General features: G+C 34.3%; 2 protein-coding genes and 1 non-coding gene across 3 annotated transcripts; all 3 read left to right on the forward strand.

Annotated features, from left to right (window-relative positions):
- Positions 1–217: 217 nt before the first annotated feature.
- LOC110877335 (chaperone protein dnaJ 49) lies at positions 218–2,774 on the forward strand. Its single transcript, XM_022125479.2, has 2 exons — positions 218–1,638; positions 2,463–2,774. The coding sequence occupies exon 1, from the start codon at positions 553–555 to the stop codon at positions 1,630–1,632; it is 1,080 nt and encodes a 359-aa protein (XP_021981171.1). The 5' UTR covers positions 218–552; the 3' UTR covers positions 1,633–1,638; positions 2,463–2,774.
- Positions 2,775–4,928: 2,154 nt separating this feature from the next.
- Positions 4,929–9,404, forward strand: LOC110877334 (NHP2-like protein 1). The gene is made up of 5 exons (XM_022125478.1): positions 4,929–5,021; positions 5,130–5,250; positions 8,234–8,337; positions 8,613–8,744; positions 9,135–9,404. The coding sequence occupies exons 1-5, from the start codon at positions 5,019–5,021 to the stop codon at positions 9,159–9,161; spliced, it is 387 nt and encodes a 128-aa protein (XP_021981170.1). The 5' UTR covers positions 4,929–5,018; the 3' UTR covers positions 9,162–9,404.
- A 396-nt stretch (positions 9,405–9,800) lies between these two features.
- Positions 9,801–9,882, forward strand: TRNAS-AGA. Its single transcript has one exon. It is a non-coding gene; the product is annotated as a tRNA-Ser (tRNA).
- Positions 9,883–11,712: the final 1,830 nt, after the last annotated feature.

The raw sequence follows: 11,712 nt of genomic DNA on the forward strand, positions 1-11,712 counted from the left end.
GCTTATAACACTTCTCTAAATACAAAAGAGAGTTGTTACACACTTCTTAATTCAAGTATCTTTATAAAACATTTATAAAACATCACACAAAAACTAAGTTGTTACACACCTCTAAGAGAAGTATCCTTTATAAAACATCCAAAAATTAAATTTCCTTATAAATCCCTAAAAATTAAATTTCCTTATAAATCCCTAAAATTTGGACATCACGTGTTAGTCACGTGATGCGTGTATCACCAAGAAAAGAATGCTACAACTATAACTCTATTGTCTCTATACCTAACCCCCTTCTCACAATTGGGGGTTCCCAAATCGCTTACGATTGGTGCCCTAATTTCAATCCGATCACAATAATTCCATCAAATTAGCAATTTTCCACTCGATTTACACCAAATTACCTCAATTTCCCTATCAATCTTCGTTCCAATTGAACTTTTCACCGATCAATTTCACATAATTTCAGGTAAAATTTCACTACTCATCGATTTGTTCATCAATTTCAAATCTGTTTAATTTTTTGCTTAAATTTGATCAATTTGAGATCAATTTGAGATGGATGGAAACAAAGATGAAGCGTTGAAATGTCTAAAAATCGGAAAAGACGCGTTAGGGTTAGGCGATCGTGTTCGTGCCCTAAAATTCATTACGAAAGCTCAACGATTAGATCCATCACTACCTGTTAATGATCTGTTATCGAGTCTAGAAGATGTTAACTCGCCGGAGAGTCCTGCCGCGGCCGCAGCTGGTGCCGGAAACAGTGATGGTGTACGGCGTAGGGGTGAACCGGGCGGGTCGGGTTTAGGTTTGGGGTCGGGTTCGGGTCTGGGGTCGGTTACTCAGGAACAGATTACAATTGTGAGGGAGATTAGGAAGAAAAAGGATTATTATGATGTGTTAGGGTTGGAGAAATCTTGTAGTGTTGAGGATATTAGGAAGGCGTATCGGAAGCTTTCGTTGAAGGTTCATCCGGATAAGAATAAGGCGGCTGGGGCGGAAGAGGCGTTTAAGAAAGTTTCGAAGGCGTTTCAGTGTTTAAGTGATGAGGAGAGTAGGAAACAGTATGATGTTTCCGGGACTGATGAGCCGGTTTACGAGAGACAGAATAGGCGTCGGGCGAACCAAGGGTTCGGGAACGGGTTTTATTACGAAGGTGATGTTGATGCGGAGGAAATCTTTAGGAACTTTTTCTTCGGAGGGATGAATCCGCGGGCTGCAACGCAGTTCAACGGGTTTAATTTCGGTGCGGGAACGCGCACGAGAGCTACTCATCACGAGTCGGATGGGTTTAATATGCGAAGTTTGCTTCAGTTGTTACCGGTGCTTGTGATTCTGTTGGTGAGCTTTTTGCCGTCAAATGAGCCGGTTTACTCGCTTTCGAGGACTTATACTTATGAGCACCGTTTGGTTACGCAAAGAGGGGTTTCTTTTTTTGTGAAATCGCGCAACTTTGAGCAGGATTATCCGGTACACAGTGAAGAAAGAACGCAGCTTGAAGGGAGGATTGAACATGAGTATTTGTCGATTCTTTCGCACAATTGTCGGTTGGAGACGCAACGGTTGCACTGGGGGTATCAGCGCAATACGCCTAATTGTGATGCGTTGAAGAAGTTCGATGCTGGTTTGGTTTCTTGATTAAAGGTCCAGCTGCTCTTATTTTCAGTTTATTTTGTTTTTAACAACATTATGCTATTATTAGTTTATTACTTAATATATCTGTTGATCTGATATAAAATAATCTTTGAGAATAAGCTTGTGACAGATTTTGCGGATCTATCATCGACCAATGTACTTATTATACATTCATACTAATGTGTGCCTATTGTATGATTTTGGCTTCATGATGGATATGCATCTATTTGTTTCTATATGTCGTCTATCTTGCATTTAGGGCTGTTCACGACTTCACAGTCTAGGTCGGTTAGTTCTGAAATTTTTTTATGTGAAACAACTAATTACGGTTTCAAGTGGTTGTTTTTCTGTTTTAGCAGCTTGACTGTTTGAACCTTTTCTTTTACTTCTTTTTGAAATTATTAGTTTGTATTATAGTTTTTAAAGTTATAAAGATGGTTCATGAATATAATACAATATTATACATATACATAATTGTATCTATAAAAAATTAACTAAATAAAAAAGGTTAAACGACCAATTTGGTTTATATGGCCGGTTCCAAGTTCCAAACTATTGGCTAGACTGGTAATACCCGAAAACCAAAAGCGTGAACCGAACCACATAAATCTTAAACCGGCCAACTTGCTTTAGTTTAGTCGGTTCGCTCGGTTTCAACAGTTTATGAACACCCTTTTTAGTAATGAAGTTTAATATAAATTTGGATTTTGTATTTTCTATTGAAATTAATCTAAATCACCTTTAATTATGTTTATATGTAACATATGGACACTAAAGCCTGGTGCTTTATATAGAATCAGACCCTCAGACTTCAATTTTTTAATTTTATGCAGATTTTCTGATCCTGATATCGAAAAGTTCTCGAAGACCTGAGAATATGCGTGAAGGGATCTTTCTCTCAGACTTTGGATCTCGCAAGTCGGGTTGTATTCTGCTATCTGGGTTATGCAGTGAAGTTGTAAAAGCAACTTCAGACAGATTTTCTAGCCTAAACTTGTATGATCTTAAGTTTGAAATTACATGTTTACAGGCATAATAGTTGAACCATTTTGAGCAACTTTGGACCGAGTTTGGATTATTTGTGTTATAAATTTTTGTATACTTCTGTTCAGATAAATTCGGTACATTCTGTTCATGTTTGTGTTCGTGTTTGTGTTCGTGTTTGTATTTGTGTTCCTGTTTGTTTTTTTCATTTTTCTTTCATAAAGCATTTTAATCAAGTAATTGGCTTTTAACTGGAGATGAAGAAAGGATTAATCAAATTTAGTATATTAAACACAACAACCTATATTCATAAACAAGAACAAGTTTAAATATTCATAGAAGAGTCCGAGTTCCTTTTAACAATCTAGCTATATGTAATGGTCTCGTCTTGCAAGGTGGCGTGCCTTTGGATTTTCGAGGAAGAATCATTCCGTCCTGGTTATGATCATGGGTCACTGTTTTTGTTTTTGTCACGAACTAATCATGAGAGTTACCTCAACTTCTAACTAGCGAGTCGTCGAGTGGTACACGCTTAGCACACACCTTTGATTAATTATCGATGCATTCCTTTGATTCATTATCGATGCACTCTTGAAAGATATGCATGAGTGGCAAGGAACAACGTTTTGAGTATGTTTCTGAGTAGATATAGTCGTAAATATCAATCGTGATAATCATTTATACAAATATATATATATACTATTTAGAACGTGACATACAAAATTAATTTTTTCAATTTTCTGTTTCTTCTACTACATGTAATTTTCACTCATTACATATGACTAATTTTACGATCCTCATAATTTTCTATCTATATTAATATAAGTTTAAAAAATACATCTATAAACTAGTAGATGTGAACGTGTCACGAGGGTGTTAACGTTGTGGGAAATTTGTAAGGCTTGGTTTTAAATAAAATTTATGTGAAAACGTAGACAAAATTAAGCACGTCGCAAAAACATATTTGAATTTTGATCAAATTTACATCGAAGCCTTGAAAAAAATAAGCATGTCAGATTGTTTTGAATAAAATTTACATTGCAAAAAAAAAAAAGCTATAAAAATCTAAACCTTTGACCACTTTGATAACTTCTCCCCTTTGGCATTTTACTCTATAAAGTTTAGTTAAACTTTTTTTTAACGATCAATAAAAGCTCGATCACCTTGATAATCCCAACTGTGCCCGCGGATGGTGCCGGTGGGCGGTGACCCAGCCCGCCATCATTCTAGAGAAAACCCACCACCATCATTCCAGAGACAATTTTAACTGCTTGTACATTTGTGCTTTAATGATTTGTATATTATTACGTACAATTCCATTTTAAACAAAATTTACAAGGAAACATACACAAATATAATGCACATCACAATGGTATATCCTTTATAAAATGTCCGATCTTAATAAGAGAAAAAAATTATAACCATACCATATGCAAAATGTTGCTGAGAAAAAAAAAAAAAAACAAATAATATAAAGTTTAGTTAAACTTTTTATTTGAACGAGCAACAAAAGTCCGATCACCTGGGTAAACCCAATGACAAAAATACCATCTACACCCGCGAATGGAGACGGCGTTAGTGACCTGACCCATAATATTTTTTACTCCAAGCGAGACCCAAACCTATAACCTCCACTTTGAAAGATCACGGGGCTGCCAATGCGCTTAAAGGTCATTGTAGTTGAGTTAAACTCCAAGGGACCATATTATAACTTTGAGTTTTTCTCCTCCAGGTCTCAAATTCGAGTCTGGGTGATAGGGATTTCTCATTGAGGGGTTTAAATTGTGGATCTATTGTGCGAGCGGACTCTCCAGCACAGACCCGGTTAAGACAACGCATGCTAGAAGACCTCTCGACATTCGCGAATAATTCACACCTTTCAAAAGAAAATATGAGTTAAATGCCATTTTAGTCCATATGTTTCATTTTTCACCTATGGGTCCAAAAAGGTTTCACCGTTGCCATTTTAGTCCACTGAGTTAACTTCATCCATTTTTTGTTAACGAGAAGGGCAATTCAGACATTTTATATGTAATTCTGTTAACTATAAGCGCAATTCGACAATATAAAATGACCGAATTGCTCTTCTCGTTAACAAAAATAATGGATGAAGTTAATCCAGTGGACTAAAATGACAATGGTGAAACCTTTTTGGACCCACATACAAAAATTGAAACTTTTAGACTAAACTGACAGAATGACCCAAACCTCAGGGACTAAAATGACATTTAACTCAGAAAATATTATAACTTTGAGTTTTTATTTAATTTAACCATGGTTAAATTAAATAACTTAGTACAAAACTACTTCTATAAATAAATTAATACTTTCCTTGAAACCTAAAAACCCCACCCTAAAACCCTAGGCCCCAAATTCTCTCAATCTCACAACAATCAGCCGAAACAATGGTATACTCATTTCTTCCATAATTCTGCTTCAATTTCACCTCTGTTTTGCAATCAAACTTACTACAATCTAATTTATATCGAATTTTTATTGAATTTTGTATTTTGCAGACAGGAGAAGCAGTAAACCCTAAAGCATACCCATTGGCTGATGCTCAGCTTACAATCACAATATTAGATCTTGTTCAACAAGCTGCTAACTACAAACAACTCAAAAAAGGCGCCAATGAAGGTATTGTTTTGTTTCTGTTGGTTAATTTGATTAGATTAGATTGTGTTTCTGTTCTGTTTTTTTTTTTTGTTGTTTTGATAGTGTGGATGTGTGTTGGTTTGTTATGGATGTTGATTTTAGTGGTTTTGAGGTTGTAGGTTAGCTGAAGATTTGCATAGTTAATTGCTTGCTTGTTGTGCAAGTAATCTGGTTGGAATAAGCAACTTGTAATTGTTTGTTTAGTACTGCTTGTTTTATACGGGGCTAATCGGATAAACGGCTTGGAGCCTTGGATATAAGCAATCTAAACTTCTTTAAATGATAATTAGAGGTTTAATTGTTTAAACGAGCCGAGCATCGACTAGGCTCGAGCTTGGCTCGGTTTGAGCTCTGTTTCTAATGCGTGAGCGTAGCTTGTGAGTTAGTTTTTCAAGCTGGATTTATTAATTAATTTATATCATTTACAAGTATTTTTATATAGGATGAGGATCATTACAGAACACTAACTATTGCGAGAACAGAAAGAACAATTATAAAACACTAAATTTTGGGTTTTAAGTTTCATGTTTTTTAAAAATTTTATGTTTTTTACATTCATATGTGTATTTTATATACATAAAAAACCATATTTTTTACCTACATGTAGCTTACATACATGTTGGTAATTTAAGCTACACATAACCTACATATGTGTAGGTTATACAAAAAGTGAAAATTTTCCACATTTTGTTTTGAATTCTTGTGTAAGAAACAATAAATTTTACAGTTGCAACATTTTCATTTAATTTTTAGGTTTTTAGAGTTGAAAAAATAGGTGATCCATTGTGTTCTGCGTGTTCTCGCAATATTTTGTGTTCTGCATAGAACCTTCCCCTTTATATATATATATATATATTTATAATTTTGTATATAAGACATAATATACATATTATTTAGTTATGTTTATCATAATTCATACGGGGTAGAGGTATGGCTGTCTATATCTTACCCTCTCAGACCCTACCTTAGCTTTGCTATTGGTGGGATTTACTGAGTATGGTGTGATGATGATGATGATGTTAATCATAGTTATATATAATAATAATTATTATGTAAATGTATATTTGATGTATCAAACAATAATTATCTAAATAACATGGCTCGTTTAGGCTTGTGAGCTGGCTCTTGCTCGATAAGTGAAGTTTGGATGTTAAATATCCCTATCTGCTAAACACCTCCTTAACCTAGTTAGACGAATGAGCGGTTTGACTTTTTGAATTACTATTATGACTTTCCAAAGCAAGTAAATCATTGTTCTTGCAAAATTTTGAAAAGAGAAGTATACTATGTGAAAAGGAACATTTTGGACAGCAGCATAACTGTAGAATGGTTTCTTTTTATGCTTATGGTTCCACCATTGTACAAATTGATTTGTTTATGTAAGCTATGGTAGTATATGTTTCATTAGCATTTTCTCATTGAAAACGGCTTGGTTTTAAAATGTGTACACCAGGAGCCCATGATACGCTCATCACAAAATGCGGTAATGAGATCGCATGTGAAGTGGTCTGATGCATGATGCAGTCTAATGCGGATCCTTATACTGTTAACCAGTATCTGAACAAGTTAGACTGCTGATTGCAATGGGTTTGAGTATTTGAACAATTAGACCATCGATTGAACAAATCTGACCAAAGATGATAAGTAATGTTTTTAGTATTTTTTTTTTAAAAACGCGCACCTTGCATAAGTAATGCGCACATGGTTTTAAAATGTGCGCATAAGGTGATGTGCGCATAACGAGAGGCGCGAATGACGCAACGTGCGCATAATGCGAAGCTGAAGACACATCAAGGGCAGCGATGCGCTGCGATTCCCTGATTCAAGATTCAGGTGGGAAATCGCATAATGCGATCCATCACATGATGCGTTTTGTTGCGCGCAGTATGAACTGCGTTGTATTTTTTAGTTGCAGACTTGCAGTTAGTGATGAGTTGTAGGTTCACGGAGATGTTTAGTTGTTGGTAAGAAAGAAAAAAAAGGAATAAAAGAAAGAGAGGGTGAGATCTGATTGTGAAAGAAAGTGTAGATAGAGATATCCGATCTTTAAGTGCACAAAATAATAAAAAGATTATAAAAGTAAGTGATGTGTTACTCTATGATTGGTTGAGAGCTAGTATGTTGTAGGTAAAAATCTTACTTTTTCTGATTATTTATTTTTGTTTTTTCGGTTTTTTCCCATATGCCGCGCAGCAATGAAAATAATACTTTCTCTAATTTTTTGTTTTTCCCCATCTCATCCTTTTACTGATTTTTTTATAAACTTTTTCTTTCTCTATGTGTTTTCTTTGATTGTTATAGACCTCGTTTGGTTACACATTAAGTTTGTTTGGTATGTTTTTACGTTTAAGTATGCTTTATAAGTGTGCTATAAGTATGTTTCTATGTTTAAGTATTAACAATAGAGTGAATTTCAAGGATTGTCCTTTATCTTTATACCCATTTTCAGGTGCTGTCCTTTATGTTCAAAGTTGACGAGTTTTGTCCTTTATGTTTTCATATCTTACACGTTTTGTCCTTTAGGCCTAACCCAGTTAGTTTTTCAGTTAAATTTGGTCATGTGCTTTGTACATGAGGGTATTTTTGTCAATTCAAAGGTTGCAGAAGCTTTGACCTGTAAATCTGCCACTAAACTTACCTTTGAATTGACAAAAATGCCCTCATGTGCAAAGCATCTGACCAAATTTAACTGAAAAAACTAACTGGGTTGGGCTTAAAGGGCAAAACGTGTAAGATATGAAAACATAAAGGACAAAACTCGTCAACTTTGAACATAAAGGACAGCGCTTGAAAATGAGTATAAAGATAAAGGACAATCCTTGGAATTCACTCTTAACAATATAAATATGGTTATGTGATTGGATGAATAAGACTTGAGGCATTTCTTTAATTTACATTAAATAAAAATAATTTAATCGTGGTTATAATGCGTTTTATATTGACATCGACCCCCTTTATATTACAGCTACAAAGACCCTGAACAGGGGTATATCCGAATTCATAGTGATGGCTGCAGATGCCGAGCCTCTTGAAATTATTCTCCATCTTCCTCTTCTTGCTGAAGATAAGGTATGCTCTTACCTGGGCGGGTCGGGTAACGGGTCAAATTGTGTTCAGGTCCAAAACCGGTCGGGTCGGGTTGTGCTGTGGTTTTGGAAATGTTGCTTTTTATAATTAATAACAGAAAAATAGGAACCAACCAGCTCACCTCTTGCATTGGCAGACAAAAAATGTTGGATTTTGAGTACTATATGTAGTTATTCAATGAATGATTGACTTTGATGTTATTAACTTATTATATATGCAATGTTGCAATTATGAATTTTTTTTTTTTTTTGTTGCAGAATGTACCTTATGTTTTTGTCCCTTCAAAACAAGCATTGGGGAGAGCATGTGGAGTCACAAGACCTGTGATTTCGTGTTCGGTAACTAGTAATGAAGGAAGTCAACTCAGATCACAAATCCAGCAACTCAAGGTTTATTCCCACTAAATATAATTACAAATAGAGTTAATTACTGTTTTCGTCCCTGTTGTTTGTCAAAAATCACTATTTCAGTCCATTAGTTTAAAATTGCGATTTTAGTCCCTGTGATTTCACTTTCGTAAATGATTACGAAAGTGAAACCACAGAGACTGAAATGGTTACAAAAGTGAAACCACATGGACTGAAATCACAATTTTTAAGCTGATAGACTGAAGTATTGATTTTTGACAAACCACAGGGACGAAAACAGTAATCAACTCTTACAAATATAACATTTTAATACTCGTTTCCTTTTTTTTTTTTTACTAATTTATCCGTTTGACCGGCACAATTAGAAGTTGAACCGTGGCTTAACTAATGTTCTTTCTATTCAACTTCCAGGATGCCATTGAGAAGCTTTTAATCTAAGGAGCCGAGAGACGGTGTGACAAGCCTTTTAAGGCTTTGACTGAGGCCGGTTTTGTTACGTAGCAACAAATTTTCTGTTATTTATAATCTACTACCGTATTGTTTTTTAACGAGTTTTCACAACTGATGATCAGTGTTCATGTGTTGGTAATTTGGATTTGTGACAGTTGAACCCTAGTCTTGGACAATGTTGTTGAATGATTGAACAAAACAAATTATAATCTATTTGACCCTTGAACCAAACATTCTTATCGAAAATTTTGATCCAATATGAGAGCACCTTATGAGTTATGAGGTTTAAAGAACCCTAAAACAGATTAGTGTAACTGAAATACGACATTAGTACAAGACGAGTTTACGCTTAGGTTCTTTAATAGACTGATATATGATATTGTTACACGGGTGTGCATCGAAGTGAACCGTCTTATACCGTCGCAAACCTTTTAGGCTAGCGATCAAATAGAGACGGTGTGCTGTAGTTTAGTTGTGTTTGTATTTGTTTACTTTTTATCAGTAAAATTTACAGGAAATTGTTTTTTTTAGTGCTTGAATAAACTAAAAAAAGGATTACACAGCATTACAAAAAGACATTAATAGTAGCATTTAAAAACTATTTAACATCTACTTCAAACAAATCAAGTGGACGTGCCGGAGTGGTTATCGGGCATGACTAGAAATCATGTGGGCTCTGCCCGCGCAGGTTCGAATCCTGCCGTCCACGTTTTTTGAAAATTTTTTAAATAGAGCTCTGCATCGTTTTGATGATTTACAAATTTGATATATATATATTCGATGGTTTTTAAATTATCTATTACGTTATTGTGATGTCGTTTTTCTTTTTTACAACACCCAAACTAATAATTTTAGTTACAAGTCTTAAATACTAAAAAGATAATATACATATTTTTTATAATGCTATCTAATCATACATCTTTACAAATATGACATGAAGATTATTTTTGTTTTATTAATACATATCATTTTGTTTTTATTTTTATGTTTAGTTTTAATCATGTTGTATTTAAGTTAAATGAACTTGTAAATTCAAATATTTTGTATTTAAATAACCTAAATAAAGCCATATTTTATATGGGAATACAATATCAAGCTAGCTTAACTAGAAGTAGTTAAATGAACTTGTAAATTCAAATACTTTGTATTTAAATAACCTAAATAAAGCCATATTTTATATGGGAATACAATATCAAGCTAGCTTAACTAGAAGTAGTTAAATGAACTTGTAAATTCAAATATTTTGTATTTAAATAACCTAAATAAAGCCATATTTTATATGGGAATTGTAAAAATTTAAGATACAACTAATAATAGAAGACCAACACAAGAAATAACGACAAAAACAGGTGACAAAACTCTTATTAAACCAACCCAAAAGATTTGCCCCCCAAATACCCAAATGATCTTACAACTGTAAGATCTAATCAACCACAAATACAACAGTTCATAGATGATCATCCACTGATGATCATCAGAACAAGAATACAACCAACAACAAATGAATAATCTCTCTGATACAGAAGAGAGATTATTCGTACAAACCCTAGCAGGTTACAACAACAAGAGAGAGAAAGTAAATCTGAACTACTGACTTAGTGATGAAGACAAATCCCTTATATAGGATGTAACTTGATAACTTCCACTTGAGTCCAAGACTTTAATGAATCAGCACATCTAGTCCTTGTATTTACACATAACCCCCTGAAGATATTTAACACCTGTAACAACTTGACCAACTTAACAACTAAACGTAAGAGTTAGTTCAGTCCAACAACAGCCCAATAGATCAGATCAATAACAGCCCAATAATAACAAACCAATGAATGATAATAACAGAATATAAGCCCACTAGCCAATATTTTTAACATCCCCCGTCATTCAATTGGTTTGAACATGTCAACTAAACCAAGTTGCTTACAAAACAATTCATGCTGATCAACATTAAGTCCTTTTGTTAGAATATCAGCAAGTTGACTTTCTGTGTTAACTTTGGTAGTGCTTATAAGACCATCAGCCACTTTTTCTCTCAAGAAATGTAGATCTAACTCAAAATGTTTGGTTCTTTCATGAAATACAGGATTAGCTGCTATTGAAATAGCAGCTTGACTATCACAGTTTAAAACCATAGGTAACTTGCAACTAACATTCAACTCAGACAACAAGTTTCTTAACCACATAAGTTCACAAGTAGCAGAGCACATAGCTCTGTATTCTGCTTCTGCAGTTGAACGTGCAACAGTAGTCTGTTTCTTGCTTTTCCAAGAAACAAGACACTGACCTAAAAAAACACAATATCCAGTAACAGACTTTCGAGTATTCAAACACTTTGCCCAGTCTGAATCAGCAAAACCATACAACTCAAGCTTAGAACTTTTTTTAAAAGATAAACCTTTACCTGGACTTTGTTTCAAATACCTTAATAATCTAAGAGCTAAATTCAAGTGAACCTCTTTTGGACTATGCATGAACTGGCTCAAAAATTGAACCGTATAGCTAATATCAGGCCTTGTTAAAGACAGATAGATTAGCTTTCCAA

The sequence above is a fragment of the Helianthus annuus genome, chromosome 9, assembly GCF_002127325.2.
Source record: "Helianthus annuus cultivar XRQ/B chromosome 9, HanXRQr2.0-SUNRISE, whole genome shotgun sequence".
Classification (NCBI taxonomy): Eukaryota; Viridiplantae; Streptophyta; class Magnoliopsida; order Asterales; family Asteraceae; genus Helianthus; species Helianthus annuus.

Excerpts from the sequence above, each read along its gene's own strand:
- LOC110877334 (XM_022125478.1), top strand. Across the intron at positions 5,251-8,233 it reads CAAAAAAGGCGCCAATGAAG|CTACAAAGACCCTGAACAGG; the intron begins GTATTGTTTTGT and ends TTTATATTACAG. Across the intron at positions 8,338-8,612 it reads CTCTTCTTGCTGAAGATAAG|AATGTACCTTATGTTTTTGT; the intron begins GTATGCTCTTAC and ends TTTTTGTTGCAG.
- LOC110877335 (XM_022125479.2), top strand. The coding sequence starts at position 553 with ATGGATGGAAACAAAGATGAAGCGTTGAAATGTCTAAAAATCGGAAAA.